This window comes from Mesoplodon bidens (assembly GCF_964165515.1).
Source record: "Mesoplodon bidens genome assembly, contig: HAP1_SCAFFOLD_329, whole genome shotgun sequence".
NCBI lineage: Eukaryota > Metazoa > Chordata > Mammalia > Artiodactyla > Ziphiidae > Mesoplodon > Mesoplodon bidens.
Window position 1 is genome coordinate 35982 of NW_027671589.1, and position 20164 is coordinate 56145.

Consider the following 20164-nt stretch of genomic DNA (forward strand, 5'->3'; position numbering starts at 1 on the left):
GTTTAAGAGAAAGGTAATTAAGTTCTAAGGCTTTGTCATCTTATCACTTTTAAAAATACAAGATCTGAGTAAATGAAAGGAAAATAGAGAGGGTTGTTAAAGAGCTGAGTCATAGAGTGGAATAGAGAACAAGCGGAAGCGGAAGAGGCAAGAAAGCGTACACAGGCTGGGTTTGAAGAGAGTTGGGAATGCTGGTTGTGGTAGATGGTCTCTGATTTGCTTACCGGATCTACTCGCCATCCTTCTTAACCCTGCTTCGTGATTCCAGGAGGCTGATCTTTATCAGCTTCATGGACCAGTCTCTCTGTGTCTTCAGGTTGGGTTGGGTTAATATGACCTACTGATAAGTGATTAGAAGTCAGGAGGAAAGAAGGCAAGGGTATTTATTTCCATGATCTGCCCCCTTCCAAACTTTAGGTTGGCAGTGGATGCCATTTTCTAAGGTTACATCTCTTGTTGGGTGGGCTTCTCCTATAACTCGAAGACATTCTGGGTTGCAGGAACTGCTATCTCTCTATGCCCCTTCAAACCTCGTGGTTATAATACTGGTTTCTCACAGCTGCTAGCCTCAGGGCACTTCATCATCTCTTGGTTTCCCTTCATTCCTTACACACTTTAGTCTCTTCATTAAATGCTATCCCATCACTCTTTTAAAGTGTGCCATCAGTTTTTAGCTAGAACTGACTGATACATTGGTAGTGGGGAATAGGCGAAACGTTAAGGTAGTGTTAGGGAGGTGGGATAAACTGCTGTGGAGAGAGATAGGAAGAGAAGGGTTTCAAAGCTTTTTATGGCATTCTAGGAATGTAACATGACTTCTTTATGTGAATGACTCTAATGTAGTCTTAAATGGCTTCTTAATTATTGATCTTTGGTTGGGTTTCTGTTTCTCTGCATGCACAACCAGGATTGAACAGGGCTAAGAGATGTCTGGGATTTACATGACGAGATAATACTACTAGGATCTATCTAGATTCATTATATCATATTAAGACATTTCTCCCATGGAATCAGGAACATCCCAACCCAGTGCACATGCTAAGTTTTTATTGAAATTCAGTGAACTGCTATGGTGTGAAATTAATTTTTATTGTCAGTCCCCTGCGTCGGCAGCCCGACTCTCAAGCCCTGCGCCACCAGGGAAGCCCTATAACACTTTATATAGCTGAGAATTCATCGATCAGGATTTTCACTCTCATTGGAATCCACTACTTGCCTACGACAAATCGGACACGTAGAGTTCTCAGACAGCCAGCGATCAATGCAGTGAATGTGATATTCATGGGAGCAAGGTAGAATGCGAAGCTTGCTGTTTTCTGTGTACTCTGTAAGGCAAATGCTGCAGGCTTTTAGTGCATCATTTTCACCAAAAGATCTTACAGCCAAGCTGTCAATCTGTGCTTTGGTGAGTCCTGTAGTTTGCAGATCATGGGAGGACCCAGAGTCACTTTCATCATATATTATTAGGCTAATTTGTCTACCCACTTGCCTGGTCTCTGATGATAAGTCTGCTGCTAAGTTTGTTTCTTCACTGCCTTCAAACATCAGTGATCTAATTCCTGAATTTTCATCACTTGAGCTGGAACCAGAAATAGGACTAGAAATGGAACTAGACGTACAACTGGGGCTTGAATGACAACTCAGTGTGGAACTTGAATGGGTATCATAGCTAGCATTTGAATCAGAACCAAATGTACCACTACTACTACCATTAGGTGACTCTAGCCATTCCATGTTTGGACTTGGAGGTGAGACACTATGCTCTAAATTACTGTCACTGTCCATAAGGTTATTTGAGTTACTAAATTCTGTCATTGTCTGCCTTAACGTGCTCTGAATTGGAACAGATGTTGTATCATTTAAGCTAGTATTGAACATTCTGCAAACGGGATTTCTAATGGTATTGACATAAGCTCTCACACCTGCCCGCTCAGAATGTGAATACATATGCCTCAGTCCTCGTTCACTTTCAGAAGTGACAGTGTTGTTTGGTGTCTCAGATGTTAACTGAGTTCTACTAGCTCTGCTGTCTCTCTGAGAATATGCTCCAGAATGAACTTGTCCTACTTCAAGATTGAAGGGTTTGGTTGGATATATTTCCCTCATTCCCCAAGATTCACCACTGCTGGTTGTATCTGGAGAATTTTCTCCATGAACGGCATTCCTTGTTCTAGAAGTTTCAATAAGACCGCTATTTTGCAACTCAAATCCAGTCATTTGCTGTGTCAATATTTCTCGGTGCTCAGTTCTAGAAAATCTCACATTCTCACTTAGCAGAGGCTGCTCAAAATTCTGAGAGGGTATACTATGATTAAGTCTTTGTACAATTTCCCTAAGTGAACGTGGAGGCGACCAACTTTCAATTCTTGCTCTGGTTCTCCGATACTCTGGGCTCCTACTTCTTGCTCGTCTCTGACTTGTGGTAGGTGGGAATTTCATTAATGTTTCAGTTGTATCTTGTTCAGACATAGATGGTCTTGTAAATATTGATTCAGATTGTGGACTTTCCACTTGCCTTTGGCTGTCTTCCATATTTTCTCTTCTGGGAAGTCTTGCAGACGCTACATATTCATTCTCTGGATTTGGACTCCCATGATCAAGGTTAGCATTTATTTCTAAACTGAATATGAACTGATCACTTTTAGGATTAATTTGGCTCTCTTCTCTCCAAGATTGGTTTTCTCTTTGTCCACTTGTCATATTTTCAGTTTGTCCAGAACAGTTAAGCCAGTCTATTAGAGAGTCACCACTAGACACGTCATCTGAAGAGTCTCCTCTGTCTGTTAACAAAAAAAAATGGGGAGGGTGCATAAAAGAACTACCAAAATTAGAACCATCATAAAATAGCACTCTGAAACTTTGTTTCAAAAACAAACAAAAAATGAGAACTTAAATACTCAGGTGTTTTCAACTGATTTCACATTTATAGAGTTAATATTTTATAAACTGCACTGTGTAGATTTATAAGTAAAGGTAGAAAAGTTTCGATTCCATCCAAAAAGAGTGAGCTAATCCTAGATAAACTTAGAGAATTTTTTAAAAAGGGAATCCAGAGGAAGTCTATGTTTCAGTATTTCATCATATACACAGCCCTGTGTACCACTGTCAGAGGAATGTCAAGAGACTTTTTTTTCAGTCCACTGTCAAAACACTAATGCAATTAAACAAGGTAAACACCAGTTAAGGTACAATGCTAGTAGTTTAGTTCAATTTACATTATTGTCTAATTTTCATTAGTCTCCAACATGACTACTTCTAGGCTTTTCACTTATGTGCTTTTGATAATAGATAAGCTGTTTTAAAATATAAGGTTATTGCCCAAACATAAACAAGTTTTATAGGTTTAAAAGTGTTTGCATTTTGAATACTTCTTAAAGTTACCAAGATTTTTAATTGACATTAAATTGAAGGTCAGATCAAATGAATAGACTGAACCTAGCATGGTACCTATAAGACCATGTTCAAGAGCCAAAGTATTATAGTATCCTCTTCATTAGACAGCAAAATCCTCTGCTTCACACTGGAAGGGAAGGCACCAGACCTGAGGTCCGAGCAGGGTTTCTCAGCCTTAGCACTATTGACATTTTGGTGCTGGACAATTCTTTGTTTTGGGGAGCTATCCTGTGCATTGTGGGATATTTGGCAGCATCCCTGGCCTCTGCCCACTAGATGCTAGTAACACCCATGCCTCCCCTGTGACAACCAAAAATATCTCTAGCCATTGTCAAATGTCCCCAGGTGTTGAAGAGAGCACAATTGTCCCCAGTGGAGACTATTTCTGTTTGCTTTTTTTACATGTCTATGTAGAAAAAATAATTCAGGAAGTAGGAGGGACTTTCAGTTGAGGTAGAAAACCAAGAAAAATACAAATAGGCTACTTTGCACTGTTTCCCAATTAAAACAACCCAAATGTGAATCAGGAAAACAAACAAACAGACCTTGACATGCTCACCCAAAATCAAGTAAATGCCAGTTCTTTTTATGAGAAGTTACTTACCAAATGAATGTAAGTCACTTCTGTATAATTTACTATTTCCTATTATGAAGTTACTATTTCCTATTATGAAGTTCCTTATTCATCCCATCCTATTCCCTCCAAAAGCAGAATATACCTGTATTTTCATCTGAGTCTTGTGGTGCGTTTTCTTTAATTAGCTGAAGTCTTCTCAGCAACTCTTCTTCCGTACTTTCACCTGGAATGCCTAGAAGATTGTTGTCTCTCATAAGTTCGTAATCTTCTTCACTCAGATTATTTACGAACCTGGAGAAATCTTCTTCCCGAACCAATCGGTCCGTTTGACTTATGTGTTGGGCCGAAACTCCATCTCCTTCATCGTTGGAATCCGAGTTTTCCATCTTAATAAACAAGTGGAAAATTATCTGAAATTCACGACGTGCTGTTGAAATTCACCAATGGTCGTTTCGTTTTCTTCGCTTTCTACTTCCTGCCAGAGTGTCCGGTTCCGACTCAGTCGGATGACCCTCCGCACAGATTCCTCCCTTCTCCCTTCCCGACTCAGTTCTGTGGCCCCTGGTGACGCAACAGTTGGGAGCCGCCTCGAGCCCAGAACTTGCTAGACGTTGCCTAGGCACCCATTATCTTCCCCGCTGTTACCGAGTAGGGACTGGATTCAGGTTAGGTTTCATTTCATTCAAAACCAGCCAATGTTACTGAGGCTTTATAGTGTACCAAGCACCGTGCTTCACCTCGTTTCACCCACATGAGCCTATTCTCAGGTTTTCAGGCTCTGATATGCTCTATTTATTCGTTACATTCCATAGGACTGCCTTCTTCAAAATGCCATGCCAAAGTCAGCCTAGTTCAATGCAGCAATTCTCATTTTCAGGTGCCCAGGGACCTCCGCCTTTTCTCCTCATGAATTTCTCAAATCCTAGACTCTCACTAAGAAAGCCCACAATTTTGGATAATTTACCAGGGCCCTGGCTGAGTCTCTTTAGTGTGTCCTCTCCCTTTTAACTGTTAATGGCCTCATCTTGCATTATATGGTCCTTCAGTCTTGTTTCAAACAAACAAGAAACACCAAAACTTTGGCAGGCTTTTCTGCTCAGCCAGGGAATTCCTTCTCCACAAAAGCATCACGTTCATTTTTGTCCTCCTTTCTCATAAATATTATAAATAGTCCTTAAGCAAAACTAGCCAGAACATCACAGGAACTTTTAGGACAGATACATAATAGTTACTTTGTCTGCCACAGTGAGTACTGACCCTGCTGATTTTGTCGCATGTATCACCTGAAAGGCTTGGTGAAAATAAAATAACGCTCATTTGCAATGCTATCTGGAGGAGACCTCTAATTCACTCTCAGTACACAGCTTAGAAGTTTAAGGAGCTGTGTAAATTCACAGTTGTTGTTTTGTTCACGGTCCACAGCAGGCTTTCTTGTTTGTTCTCAAGGAGATGGAAGGATGGTAACTTTACTGGTGTGACAGTGAAGAATCTAAGTCTATGTCCTGCTTTTGACATTTGTTCGATGCCTCGTTTAACTTAAGCTAGAAAAATCAATCTTTCCCCTCTGAATCAAATCTCAGCAAGTCTTTGGATGAGAACAGAATCCCCTAGACCACCCTGCCTCCTTTATGGACTTCTGAGTGTATTTGTTATCTTTTACTGAAGTTATTCTTTTCACAGGGGAAATCCGTTGTAAACTTGTTTGCTGTGCCTCAATCAAAACTAGCAGTATTATGAAAATTCAGCGTGATTTGTACTCTTGATGCAGGAAACCCTAACAATCGTTAGTGTTCTTGAGAGTGATTGATTCAGTTTAATTCAATTCAATCAATTCAAGTGTCAAGTATGTTCAGCGTTTGTTAAATGTCAGTCATATTATCGGATATTAAGATACAAAGATGAGTATATTTAAGAATCTGTTGTCATTAGAGTATAACAAACAATTGAGCTACACAGAGGTAAAATTACAGTTTTGAGGAGAAAGTGGTTTGAGTGAGAGAGAAAATCGGTTTCACTGCATTTGGGTTTGAAAGGATGAATAGGAGTTTTCTAAGTGAATGAAAGCGGGAAATATTTTCAAAAGTGAGAACAGCCACTGCTGACACTCGTAAAACAACAAGGATAGTAGATTTTAATTACTAAAAAAAGACATTAGTTAAATTGGCAGAGCAAGGCCAAAAAATGGAGACCTTTATGACATGTTTAGAAGTTGGACTTTATCATTAGTGCAATGGAAAGATGTTGAAGTCTTTAGACAGTTGATGGTCAAATTTGCAATTTAGAAATAATATTGATAGCAGTGTTGAGGATGAATATGAAGGGCAACAGTTCAGATGGGAGGGTCAGAAATAGATAGAGGGCAGCCTAGGCTAGTGATGACAAGGATCTGAATCAGGGCAAAGGAATATGATTAAAATGAAGGACTTTAACAGATCTCTAGGCAGCAGAACTGATTAAACCTAGTAATATATGGGAAAGAGGGAAAAGTGGGGAGGGGGAATATGAGGGAAAGGCAGGGGTCAGGATTACTTCTGTATTTCTGTCTTTGCTTAGTGGACAGTGGTACCAATAAGAAGTAACACCTGATTCTGAAGTTGTATGGTTTAGCTTAAGAGGGAGCATGACTGCTTTTGATTAGAATAGTATGCAAGTTACCTGAAGATTCAGAAAGTCTTACAGTCATTCCAAATTTAGGTACAGAAGCACATGAACTAATAGCCCCGGATGTTTGGTGTTCCCTGTAGTTGGCTCTCAGTGTCAATGACTCTAGCTTCCTGAACTATTTGTTCCTGGTTATGTCCCAATTCTGGTGCAAGTAACAGGGTATAGGGATCATCATCCCAGAGACCTACTTATTGACCTTGATTATTTAAATAGAAGCCACCAATACAGCTGTGCTTTACACTTAGTTCTCTCATGTCTTGACTTTCCTTCTGAATATTGCAGTGTAGGTTCAGTAGTTTTTCTTCTGGATGGCAATATTGCTGCTTTGGCCTTTGTTCTATCCCTTGTCTTGATATCAGAAGTCTTCTGAAGATGTTTTTTCTTCACTTCTCATTTCAGAGATGGGAGGTGCATCAGGAAGTCCGGAGGTTGACTAGAGCATCACTCTAGGTTGAGTTGGAGGGGAAGAGGTTGAAGATGGAAAGTTGCTTACTTTCAATCAGAGTCAAGCACTTAAAACTTTGGCCAATCCATTGTTTATGATGTGGTGAAAAAACGGGGTGTGTGTGAGCAGATTTGGCTGTTCTTTTATCCTGGTTGTAATGATGGAGTTTTGTAATCAAGAGTTTTCTTTTACTGACTCTGTCCAAGGAAGCTTCTGAACAGATTCTATGACTCAAAGGGAGACTGAAAATAAGCAAGAGATAGCATTCTCCCTGAATATGGGTAAAAGGAGTTCTGTGGCTTTAGAACTGTAAGAAATGATCAAGACATATATTCCACATAACTATTGCAGTATAACAAACCAGTCCAAAACGCAGTGGTAGATACAATAGAAACCATGTTGTTATAGTCAGGACTTTGTGAGTTAAGAATAAAGATAAAGAATACTGGGGATGGTTCATTTCTGCTCCATCATGACTGGGCCTCAGCTGTGGTGGCTTGAATGATTGGAGATAGATTAGACAACTTGACTGGTGTCATATGTCTGGTGCCTTGGTTCTGGCTAAGTTTTCTTTGAGTCACATCTTTTGGTGCTGAAATGTCCAACCAAGATGGCATCTTCATTCACAAATCTGGGACTTGAGTTGGGCTGCACAGGCTGAAAAATCTGGGGCTGGTTTTCTCTCTGTCTCTGTCTTTCTCCATGAAATTTCTCGGTGTAGTTTTGGAGTCTTAGCAACCTGGATATCTCAAAATAGTTGAATTCTTACATAGTGAGTGGCTTTACCCAAAGTAAACATTTCAAGAGACTTGGCTGGAATCTGTAAGGCTTCCTATGACTTAACCTCACAAGTGCAAGCACACCTTTTCTCTTGCATTCTGTTGATTGAATAAGCCACTGGATCAGCCCATATTCAAGAAGAGGGACACCCCATTCTACCTTTCAATACAGAGATAACAAAGATTTTATGGTTATATTTAATGTACTATAGCACATGATGAAAAAAATCTTATAATGATGACTTTTCAGTTGAAGTGGAAATTAATCTCTCCCTCTGTTTTCTGAATTGCATTATTCTCTGGGTAAAAATAAAAAAAGGGAGGACATAAAATCTGAAGTTCTTTGCATTCAACCTGATTTTAAAGATACCCGATTAAGGATCTTTTTATTATGTAATAGTTTTCCCACATCAGAGACCATTGGTAATATTAAGAGCTATTTACTGAGCAACTGTAATTGCTAGACACTCTGCTTGTGTTTTAACTTATTTGATCTCAAGCCCCATGCAAGATAGGTATTACTATTCTCAGAGATAAAGGCATGGAGGCTGATGCAAATTAAGTGATTTTCTCAAAGTTACAGTAATAGATAATATGTTCAGATTCATACAAGGTCTATAGGATGACTCTCCCTATTTCGCTCTACTCTGCTATGTTTAATGAAAACACAATTTTAGACATCATTACACAAATGTAGTAAAATCTCAGTTAAATGAGATGCTTGAATCATGTTTGATCATTTTCGTGTGCCATTTCAATTCTGCTTTGGAGTTAGTCTAGAATATCTTCGTTTTAACTTAATAAAGAGTAATTTTAAATCAAGCAGTAAACATAATTAAAGCTTGATAAGATATTTCATATATTTATGTCTTTTTCTTTCCCACCAGAAGGATGGGTTAAAAGCTTGAAAGCATTGATGCAGAAAAATGAATCTAAATATGCATGTCTCATGGAATCTACTGGAATTGGTTCTTTGACACAAATACTTGTTTTGAATCTAAACATGAAATTCTTGTTAATTGAAATCACACCCTTTCCACTTACATAGGCTTGACACTAGGAATTAGTTTCATCTCTTCCTTATGCTTACTTCTATTTATGGAAATAAAAATATATTTATTTAGCAAGGTCTCATCCCTCTTATGATTTCCTTTCTTCCCAGTTCTGCTCGGATTTAGACTTTTGATAGCTTTTCTATTAGTGCCGTGTCAGTGGATAGTTTGCTTCTATGCTTTCTCTAGTTTTGAGCCATTTTACACACTTTCTCTGAGGCATGCTCCAGGTCTGTTATTCACAAGCAAGTTAGTTCATATTTCCGCACATTTGTTTATCTGTAAAGTCTTACGTCCTAGATTATTGTAATAAATAAATAAACTTACATATACATAAATAATATTCTGTTTGTTACCTATATAGATATATTTAAAGATGAATTTTACGGTTCCAAGGATGAAACGGATATCAGGTTTGTTTCTCAAAACAAATGAACACAGAGAACACAAAATGAATAAGCAACACAAAAGCTCACAATATATGAGTAAAACCAAATTAAGCAGGCCTGTCGTATACACATTCACAGGTTGTGCACTCTAAAATTCCCAGGGGGCACCATTCATGTAAAGAAGAAAGTGAACGACACTCCTATAAATATGCAGTGCACCACCTGTACAACTGAACATGCAGACCCTGAAAATGAGCTTTAATGCTATCTTCTGCCTTCCTTCGACCCAGTAGGGAGAAGAGAAGAGGATAATGAACTCAGGGGGGAGTACATAGTTACTTTATTACTTGTTCTTCTCCAGGCCTAGAATTTTATATGCTCCTATTGAAGGGAGGTTGGTGATTTTGTTCAGTAGCCTGCAGTCACAGGGAGGTGCACTGCCTCTTTCACCAAGTATTTACACCAGTAGGTGTAACCACAATGGCAGCGTGTGGTGTGGGTAAAAATGGTCACCTCACATCTCTGTCATGTGGACTCTCCCTTTTATGGTGTTAATTGGGTGTTGTAGTCGCTCTTATGGAGAGTCACTGAATGGTCAGTCTGGGTTGCCTATTCAAAGAAACTCACCACATTTTCAAATTACATTACAAAAAGGCCCCTACATTTCAGGCATACCATTTTGCTTAAATTCAAACTACTGTACTCTAATCAAGTTGCCTCTCTTGCTTAAGTCTTAATATCCACAAACCTCAACAAATTCAATGGACAGTAGGTTGACCAATGGGTGAAAGTTCTTTAAAAAGTAGCATTTGTATTGGGAGCAGAGTTTGGGTTTCCTTATGGTCGGATTTCCTGGGGCCTCTTTAATATTCAGGCTAAATGCAAGCTCTTATCCACACTATTAGAATGCATCCTCTATCTTCAAACACATTTGACAACTTATTGCATAGAGAATAAAGTAAAATGTGTAGTAAGTCCTTACAAAAATCACTCTAGATTTGCCAACATTACTACATTTTCATCTTTCAAACTTCAGTTTAAATGTCACTTCCATGGAAAGGTCTTCCTGACCAGTTTATCTAAAATAAAATTGTGCATGTCATGCTCTGTCACAGACGCTTATCTCTTCCTCCAATAAACTGTATACTATAAGAATAGTGATCTTTAGAGCTCAACCTGTGTTTTCCATCTATTCAGTTCCTTAAAGTAGATACTAAATGAATATGCGTTGGAGAGTGAAAAAAGTAAAGTAAGGAAGAAAGGCCAGAGGGAGGAAGGGAGGAAGGAAGGGCCTCTGGCAAAGATTCTCTCTCTATCTTTTTTCATTCTGGCTCCTGTAACAAAATGCCACAGACTGGGTAGCTTATAAAAAACAGAACTTTATTTTGTAATGTTATGGAGGCCTGAAGTCCAAGATCAAGATAGTAGCATGGTCTCATTCTGATGAAAGCCCTCTTCCTGATTCATAGCCAGAACCTTTTTGCTGTGTCCTCACATGGTGGAAGGGGGCTAGTGAGCTCTCTGGAGCCTCTTTTAAAAGACATTGATCCCATTCATGAAGGAGTTTGTGGAATCTAAAAAATACAACCAACAAGTGAATATAACGAGACAGAAACAGACTTATAGATGTGGTGAACAAACTGGTGGTTACCTGTGGGGAGAGGGAAGGGGAGAGGGTAGGGGATTAAGAGGTACAAACTATTATGTATAAAATAAGCTACAAGGATATACTGTACAGCACAGGGACTATAGCTAATATTTTATGATAACTATAAATGGAGTATAACCTTTAAAAATTGCAAATGACTATATTGTACAGCTGTAGCTTATATTGTATACCAACTATATTTCAATGAAAATAATAATAATAGTCACAAAAAATCTGAAATAAAAGGCATTAATCCCATTCATGAGGGTGGCACCCTCATGACCTAATCACCTTCCAAGGGCTCCACCTCCTAATACCACCAATTTGGGGGGTTAGGATTTCAACATATACATTTTGAGGGAACATAAATATTCAGACCATAGCACTCTTCTTTGACCAAACTTGAGTCAGGCTTCTCTGAGTCCTCTTTCTAACTAGTCCCTGACCTTAGGCTCTGGCCTTGGCCCATTTAGACTAGTATTAGCATGAATTCTGGTGGGTCAGCTTAGCAAAAATCCTCTACCCTTGATATATGATCAAACTCTTTATCCCTCACCCTTCATGTCTTATCACCCTAGCCTGACTACAGAAAAAAGTTCTGTCAAATTGGTTTAGCCAGAATTCTCCTTACCCCTGATGTTTCCTCTTAGTAATTTTCTATCCACTGACCCCCACCCTGCTCCTTGCCTTTATATCTCTACTTGTTCTTATTATATTAGGAGTTGAGCCCCGTCTCCCTCTCCTACTACACAGCCCCTCTGTAGTAGTCTCCCTGACTTATCCTTGCTACCTTTAACAAGTATCATGTATACTTGTTTTCTTCAATACCTTCCAGGGTTTCCTTACCTACATCTCTCTGCATGTGCTGTCACTTGTTCCATGCCTTTGTTCACATTGTAATCTGTGCCTGCGATGCCCTACCCTTTATGCCCTAGTTCATATCAAACCTCTCTGTAATATCTGTACCCTTCTAGTCCTGTATTAAATACACTGCCCTTCAAGATGGCCTGTAAAACTCCTGTTTGCATAAATATTTGCCATTTTTCACCTTCCTGTTTCCTCTTAGACTCTTAAATAGAACAATGTGTGCACTTGCCTTCTACTAGATTGTAAACTGTAGTGATGCAAGAAGTAGGCATCATTATGTGCCCCTCTAATGCCTAACACCAAATGTTATGCACAGTTAGAAACTCAATAAATACCTGATTAGTTGAACTATGGTCCTACTATATAGTGAAAAATTCAAAGGCTATTGAATTGGATTCTGATCTCCCCCGCTCATGAGCTGTGTGACATTGGGTAAGTTATTTAATCTCTCAGTTTTAGTTTCATTATTTGTAAAAGGCAATGATAACTAAATGGGTTGTGGTAAACTTTAGTGACATTCTATGTAAAATAAAGTAAATGTGATACTATATGTAAAGGTGTCTCCTGCTTGAGGTCAGGAATCCATTTGTAAAAATCAAGCCGTTTTTGTTCAAATGTAACCAGGAAACGATTTCCTATTATTTTAATGGAAACCTTTAATATGTTTTATATGTTAGCCCAACAACCCCAACAAATTTCCTGAAACGCAATGAAACAAAAGAAACAAAAAATTGTTATAATATAGATATTTAAAATCATCATATCCTAATCACTTAATAATTAATATGGTTTTAACAAACATTGCTTTGCAGTAACATGTCCTCTCTTAACCCCAGTAACATCAGAGTTGCACATCCTCTTCTGTGACACTTTGCAGGCTTTTCAAAATGTCTACACAGGAGTCTGAAGTTTTACCCAATGTATTTGGAATGTAACTCAAGATTTTCTCCAACCACTGTGTTCTTATAAAAGTTACCTTGAGTTTGCAGATGCAAATATGTTTTATTGCTGTATAATCACTGGCTGAAGAATATTTGATTGAGAACTAATTAAATTCTCTGTAGTGTAAGTATTAAAGCAAAGAGCTCTTCTAACAGGGAAGTAATAGGAGATATTTTGTGTGTTATATCTTCATATAGGATTGCTAAACAGTGTTGTTCTTAATAAATGTTATTTTCTAACTTCCTTCCATTATGAATCAAATTAATTCTAAACCCAAGATTTAAGTTAGACTTCATTTCTCAAATTCAGCTAAAACATTCATTTTTGGGGTTTTAAGAATTTAATTCAGTCATGCAAAAATATATCTAGGGGTTTATTTTATTTTTTAGTTTTAATATAATTTAATTTTTTTCTTGAAGTATAGTTGATTTACAATATTGTATACGTTTCTGGTGTACAGCAAAGTGATTCAGTTATGTATGTATATATATATATATACACATATATATACATATATATTCTTTTTCAGATTCTTTACCCTTATAGGTTATTACAAAATATTGAATATAGTTCCCTATGCTATACAGGAAGTCCTTGTTGGTTATCGATTTTATATGTAGTCGTGTTTATATGTTAATCCCAAACTCCTAATTTATCCCTCACCCCCTTCCCCTTTGCTAACCATAAGTTTGTTTTCTATGTCTGTGGGTCTTTTTCTGTTTCATGTATAAGTTCATTTGTATAATTTTTTTTAGATTCCACATATAAGTGATATCGTATTATATTTGTCTTTCTGTGTCTGGTTTAGTTCACTTAGTATGATAGGTCCATACATGTTGCTGCAAATGGCATTATTTCATTCTTTTTTATGGCTGAGTAATATTCCATTGTGTGTATGTGTGTGTGTTTATGTGTGTATATATATATATATATATATATATATATATATATATATATATATATATGAAACACATCTTCTTTATCCATTCATCTGTTGGTGGGCATTTAGGTTGCTTCCATGTCTTGGCTATTGTAAATAGTGCTACAGTGAACTTTGGGGTGCATGTATCTTTTCAAATTATGATTTTCTCCTAGGGCTTTATTGATAATGACATACACTCTAGCCCACCTACCTCACTTATATTTCCATATATCCTGAGTGAGTCAGTCTCTTTTTTTTTTGGCTTTTTAAGAAATCTGGATGCTTTCTAGATAATAGCTATCTCCATATGCACATCTGAACCAGTTGCATGGTTTCTTTTAAGTTTATTATTAGGGAAGCTTAGAATAATTTCATACCAACATAGAAAGTGATCGTATACAAACTTTATTTTAACTGTGGACTACCCCCACTCCTACCCCAAATACTCATAGACTGAAAGGTCATCAGAGATGAGCTTGTCTTTGGGAATTGGAGCGTGGAAATCAGAGAAAGGAAGGAAATCATGGAACTACTTCAGTTGGAGATGAAAGAGTGGGTAAATGCCCTTTTCTTGGAAAAAAGATGAATTTCCTACTAGAGGAGAAATCTCTTAAAATATTCAGCTGCACCAGTGATTAACTCTGTTGCAAATTTAGTTGCATTCGGCAGGTACTGCAGGGAACAACTAGTGTGTATGCCTTGGCATAGTAAAAAAAATTATGTAGACAGAAAGTATATGTCATTTATCTAGTTATTGAATAGCCTGAAATATAGAGCAGTCGAATACTATTTGTAATTTGCGTGAGTGTGTGTGTGTGTGAGAGTGAGCAAAGCTGTGTTTGACACTAACATCCATTTTTCCTGACTTAAGAACAATATTTTAAGAGATAATTGTGGTTTAAAGAACTGATTGATGCCAGACAGGAAGTTCCCCTCATATTGATTATGTGTAAAAATGCCTAGGAGGGCTTGGGACTGATAGAAACCATCAGTAAACTTCAAAACTCAAACGAGAATTTAGTTGACAGCAGGGTGTTCAGTACAGAAAATAGTTTCAGCACTGACACTGTCTTCTAAGGATCAGTATCTATCCATCTGTATAACAGATATCTGTGCGAAAGACAGTGTGGTATGGTGGAATGAAAACTCAACTTGTAATTGGAATATGGGGATTAGGTTCCAGCTGAGTTCTTTCTCCTGGTGCTATCTTGGAGAGTTACACCTCTAAGAATAACATTCTTTGTTTTTAAACTATGTCTAAGGATCTTTTGGGCTCTCTATTTCTATGAAACTCTGATCCTATTTTATCATTGTAGGGGTACTGTGTGTTGGAAGATAGCTAGATAGATCAATGGATGCATGTATGGGTGGGTGGAAAGATAAGTGAGTACATACACACACATATACATATACATACATATGTATGCACAATATATACATATAAAAATATATACTTATATATATAGGACTATATATGTGTGTGTGTAACACCTACAGGTTATTTCCATGCATATGTGTCTACATAGAGTGACATCACAAATTCTGGCCATGTTTTTCCTTTTCATTGGCAAATATGACAATAAATCATCCATCATCTATTATTAAAGAGGTAAGACCTCTTAACAGCAAATGGGTCTTGAAAGAGATTTTAACATTGTGAAAGATACATTAAAATAATCCACAAATATTCATAAGCATGTATTGTGAAAATGCTTCTTAATGGATACAAATGTAAAAGGTGAATAATAAAAGTATCATGAATTCTTTATTCTTCATCGATAAAGAATTCTAATATTGAAAATTTACTGGGCAGTACTAAATAAGTGAGTATCAGGAGTCTGATCTTGCCAAAATCAAAACTTTAACTTTTGATGTATAGTATAAATACTATTAGCAGAAACATATTTTTCTAGCAATGACCTTAATAAAAATAAAGCTCCTGTAAATAACACACAGTGAAATCTACATGTTACTCCGTTAATCAACATGTTTAGGTTCATGGGACACTAAAGACCACAGTCATCAATATTACAGAGCATTTTATTAAGAATATATTATTACACCGTGAGTGGGTAGACATTTAGATCTGTAGTCTACACAGACTGAGTGCATTTCTGCGGCATAGTTGTCTTTAGTTGAGTGGAATAGGCCCATCGGTGAGAGGTCACAAGTAATCAGCTATCTATATATACTTGGAAGTTTAGAAATAGTTGAGAGTTTATTTATTTATTTTACTTTAAATGTGTACAGTTTATTATATATCAATTACACCTCACTAAAGCTAAATAATTGAGTTTTCTTGGGATTAGAGACAATGTTTTGAGATGTAGAGAGAATTATCTTAGAGAGTAAATGAAGAGTTGGGATAAATGATCATTTTCTCTGGAAGGAAAAGGGTTTACAATAGGAACCCCTAAGAAGGCATATTGAACTGGCCTTATTTAACATTTTTTTCAAGGGATCAAGATAAGAAGTACCATGGGAGAATTTTCAAATTTGTGCACAGAACTAAGTTCTTCCAGGTAATAAAAAAATCATCAAAGTAGGATGAACAGGAGTTGAAATGAGCAGAGGAGCTCTAATGAGAGCAGGGAGAAACAGTTCAGGTGAAATCATTGAAACTCTTCTATGAGATGGAAGCCTCTGAGAACTGATTATCACTGCGGAAGAAAGCCTAAGGACTCCGTTGCCTGAAGATTCAGTCTAAGATTACGACCAGGAAACCAACACTGACCAAATTTGTTGGACATTATCACAAAGGTTATTGGAAACAAAGTGAAAGGTATTGTCTTACCCTTGGACAAAATAGAAATTTGTTTGAACCTAGAAGTTCTTAGGAAGTTTTGATAAGTACACCTTAAAATACAGAGGGAAGCAAAAACCATCGAGGGAGAGGAGGAACTTCTGTTTGAGAATAGGCGGTTAGAAGAACTCCTCAGTCTGGAAGACACGATGTGGGAGGGAACCTGAGTAGCTCATGTAACGTGCGTATAGATTATTCACTAAATCTTGAGTTAGCTCTTAAGATTGAGAAGGAGCAGCATTAGGGAAAAATAAAGCAAGCTGTCCTCCACATCCTAAGACACGGTACCAACTGAGACTATAAATCTGCAGGTCCAGATTCATTCACAGATGGTAGGCTGATGGGAAGCTGTTAGCCAGAGTTAGGGGGGTAGGGAGCAAATCCCCAACTTCAGATGCTGTAGAGGGTAACGATCTGCCTCTCTCATGCAGGGGGAGATGGAATTCTCAGCTCAATGCCTCAGGACTCCGGTCCATTATCATGGCTGTTCTAATCTGTTTCTGAAGTGGTCTTTTCTACAGCATTTAAAAAAGTGACTGCATTATCCTGAACATTTTTATCAAGTAACAAATCAGCTGATATAAATGCATAAAGTTGGCTGAAAGCAGGCCAGGATTTCAAAGCCCCTTCGGCATGTCTAGGTTGGGCACACGTCATGGAGCCTAAGAGTTTATTTAGATGGGGAGTCTTAAAAAGCCGCAACTAAAAGTGACCATAAAATCATCAAACTTTAAAGTTGGAAAAAGGCTCATTCTTTTTCAAATGTAAAAAAGCATTAACTGAGTCATTAAATGAGCTTTTAAAAAAGCCACCTGGCAAGAGAGTGACAGATATAGAACTTTAAACCCATGCCTCTGGGGCCAATGCTCTTTCTATCATAAAATGTTTCTCCCTAACATTTGATGAATCAGAACATACACACACAAACACACACACACATAACGTTAAGACCCAGGGTTCACTCTTCAACTTGCTTTCAACCATATGGAAACTTTATGGATTGAGTCTTTCAGATATTATTTCAGAGCAGATAAGCCAAACGCTATTTCTCTCACCTGGCTCTAAGTACTGTTTAGTCTTCTCCAACTGGGTATAATTATTCACTAGGGATCTCACCTATTGTTCAACACTCAAACTTGTGATGGCCATGCTGTGGACTCCATTGTCTTGAGAGGAAAGCTTACACACCAAAACATTTGGGTGGGTGAAAGGAACACAGGAGAGGGGACTAGAGGAAAGTTATCAGTGAATATGTAGTGAGTTGTTGCTTTTCTACCTTGATTATGCCTGACTGGCTATTTTTATTAACATGAGCTTGCGCTACATGCTTGATGCATGACACACGCAGACTCCCTTAACTTAGAACATAATTGTGGCACATGTATCTCCAGCTACAAATATAGATACCAAAGAGCCTAAGGAGCTCTGAGAGTCATATACCTTCATTTATTTTTTGAGTTTTTCTTTTTGTGTGAGAATTGAATAGAAATAAAAGCTAAAAAATATCCCTTATTCACCTGGCAATTTCTTTTCATCTTCCTTTTCTCAGGTAACATCTCCTCTAGGAATCCTCCCATACCCAGGAAAAGATAGTTTCTCCTGCTCTTTACAATCAAAACCCCCTGGGCAACCCTTTCTCATACCTTTTATAACAGAGTGTTGAATTGTGGATTTACTTGTCTGAATCTTCTTTAACCTGTGAGAAAATTGAGTGCAGGGGCTGAATCTTCCAACAGTGTATCTTCTAGTGCCAAGCACAAAAGAGTCAACTAACATGTAGCTTTAAAAAAAAGTATCTTGTACATATTGTAAGTGTTCAGTACATTTGTACATCAAATACATGAAATAATCAATGCTAAGAAATACAATAGGAAAAAAATAATGTTAAGGAGGATTTATAAATGAGTAGAAAGGGGATTTTGGGGAAGAAATCATGATTTAAGATTATTAGTTTTTTTAACCTGGTATAGGTTGAGGATTGCTACAGAAGAAAAGGCAGTTCAGTACTTTGAAAATGTGTGAAGTCTATATTCATTAGTTCATCAGCTAAAATAAGGTGGTATGCCCATAGCTGCTCATCTTTCAAATTTTTTCATAAATTTCAACTTGTTGAAAATATTTTTGAAACTAATTTTCTTTACCTTTTAAATTCTCTTGGAATTAAACATGGTGATTTACCACTAAGACCTTCAAGATGTATTAATTTATTTAGGCCACCGTAATAAATTTCAGAGAGAGTCTTTGTACAGAGATGCATTTTAAAAAACACAGTTAATCACCCAAAAGTAATTTATAAAGGAATTCAAATTTTAACCATTACTCATTAAAAAAAAGGAGAAAGGAATTAAATTCATAAAAAGTTGAACATTCTTAAATCTTCATCCCCCTACTCAATTTTCTTGTACTTCAGTGCTGCAGAATCTCTAATGCAGAAATCCTCAATTATATCCAGCAGTTTCTGGCTTTTCCCTTTTCTTTACAAACCCTCCATTCTTTTCTTTTTCTTTTTTTTAAACATCTTTATTGGAGTATAATTGCTTTACAATGGTGTGTTAGTTTCTGCTGTATAACAAAGTGAATCAGCTATATGTATACATATATCCCCATATCCACTCCCTCTTGCATCTCCCTCCCATCCTCCCTATTCCACGCCTCTAAGTGGTCACAAAGCACCCAGCTGATCTCCCTGTGCTATGCAGCTGCTTCCCACTAGCTCTCTATTTTTTTATATTTGGTAGTGTATATATGTCCATGCTACTCTCTCACATCGTCCCAGCCTAAACTTCCCCCTTCCTTGTGTCCTCAAGTCCATTCTGTATGTCTTTGTGTTTATTCCTGTCCTGCTCCTAGGTTCCTCAGAACCTTTTGGGTTTTTTTAGATTCCATGTATATGTGTTAGCATACAGTATTTGTTTTTCTCTTTCTGACTTACTTCACTCTGTATGACAGACTCTAGGTCCATCCACCTCACTACAAATAACTCAATTTCGTTTCCTTTTATGGCTGAGTAATATTTCATTGTATATATGTGCCACACCTTCTTTATCCATTCATCTGTTGATGGACATTTAGGTTGCTTCCATGTCCTGGCTATTGTAAATACAGCTGCAATGAACATTGTGGTCCATGACTCTTTTTGAATTATGGCTTTCTCAGTGTATATGCCCAGTAGTGAGATTGCTGAGTCGTATGGTAGTTCTCTTTTTTAGTTTTTTAAGGAACCTCCATACTGTTCTCCATAGTGGCTATACCAATTTACAGTCCCACCAACAGTGTAGGAGGGTTCCCCTTTCTCCACACCCTCTCCAGCATTTATTGTCTGTAGATTTTTTGATGATGGCCATTCTGACCGGTGTGAGGTGATACCTCACTGTGGTTTTGATTTGCATTTCTCTAATGCTTAGTGATGCTGAGCATCCTTTCATGTGTTTGTTGGCAATCTGTAGGTCTTCTTTGGAGAAATGTCTATTTAGGTCTTCTGCCCATTTTTGGATTGGGTTGTTTGTTTTTTTGATATTGAGCTGCGTGAGCTACTTGCAAATTTTGGAGATGAATCCTTTGTCAGTTGCTTCATTTGCAAATATTTTCTCCCATTCTGAGGGTTGTCTTTTCATCTTGTTTATGGTCTCCATTGCTGTGCAAAAGCCCCATACCACTACTGTGAGTGTCACTGAAGCAAACTT

The 20164-nt window shown here is 37.5% G+C and overlaps 1 protein-coding gene across 1 annotated transcript; it reads right to left on the bottom strand.

The window, feature by feature from the left end:
* Positions 1 to 1173: 1173 nt before the first annotated feature.
* LOC308611232 (E3 ubiquitin-protein ligase RLIM-like) lies at positions 1174 to 4356 on the bottom strand (the record flags this gene model as incomplete). The annotated part of the gene is made up of 3 exons (XM_081260098.1): positions 1174 to 1412; positions 2019 to 2780; positions 4113 to 4356. 3 exons carry the CDS (start codon positions 4354 to 4356, stop codon positions 1174 to 1176), a joined length of 1245 nt encoding a protein of 414 aa, XP_081116224.1.
* Positions 4357 to 20164: the final 15808 nt, after the last annotated feature.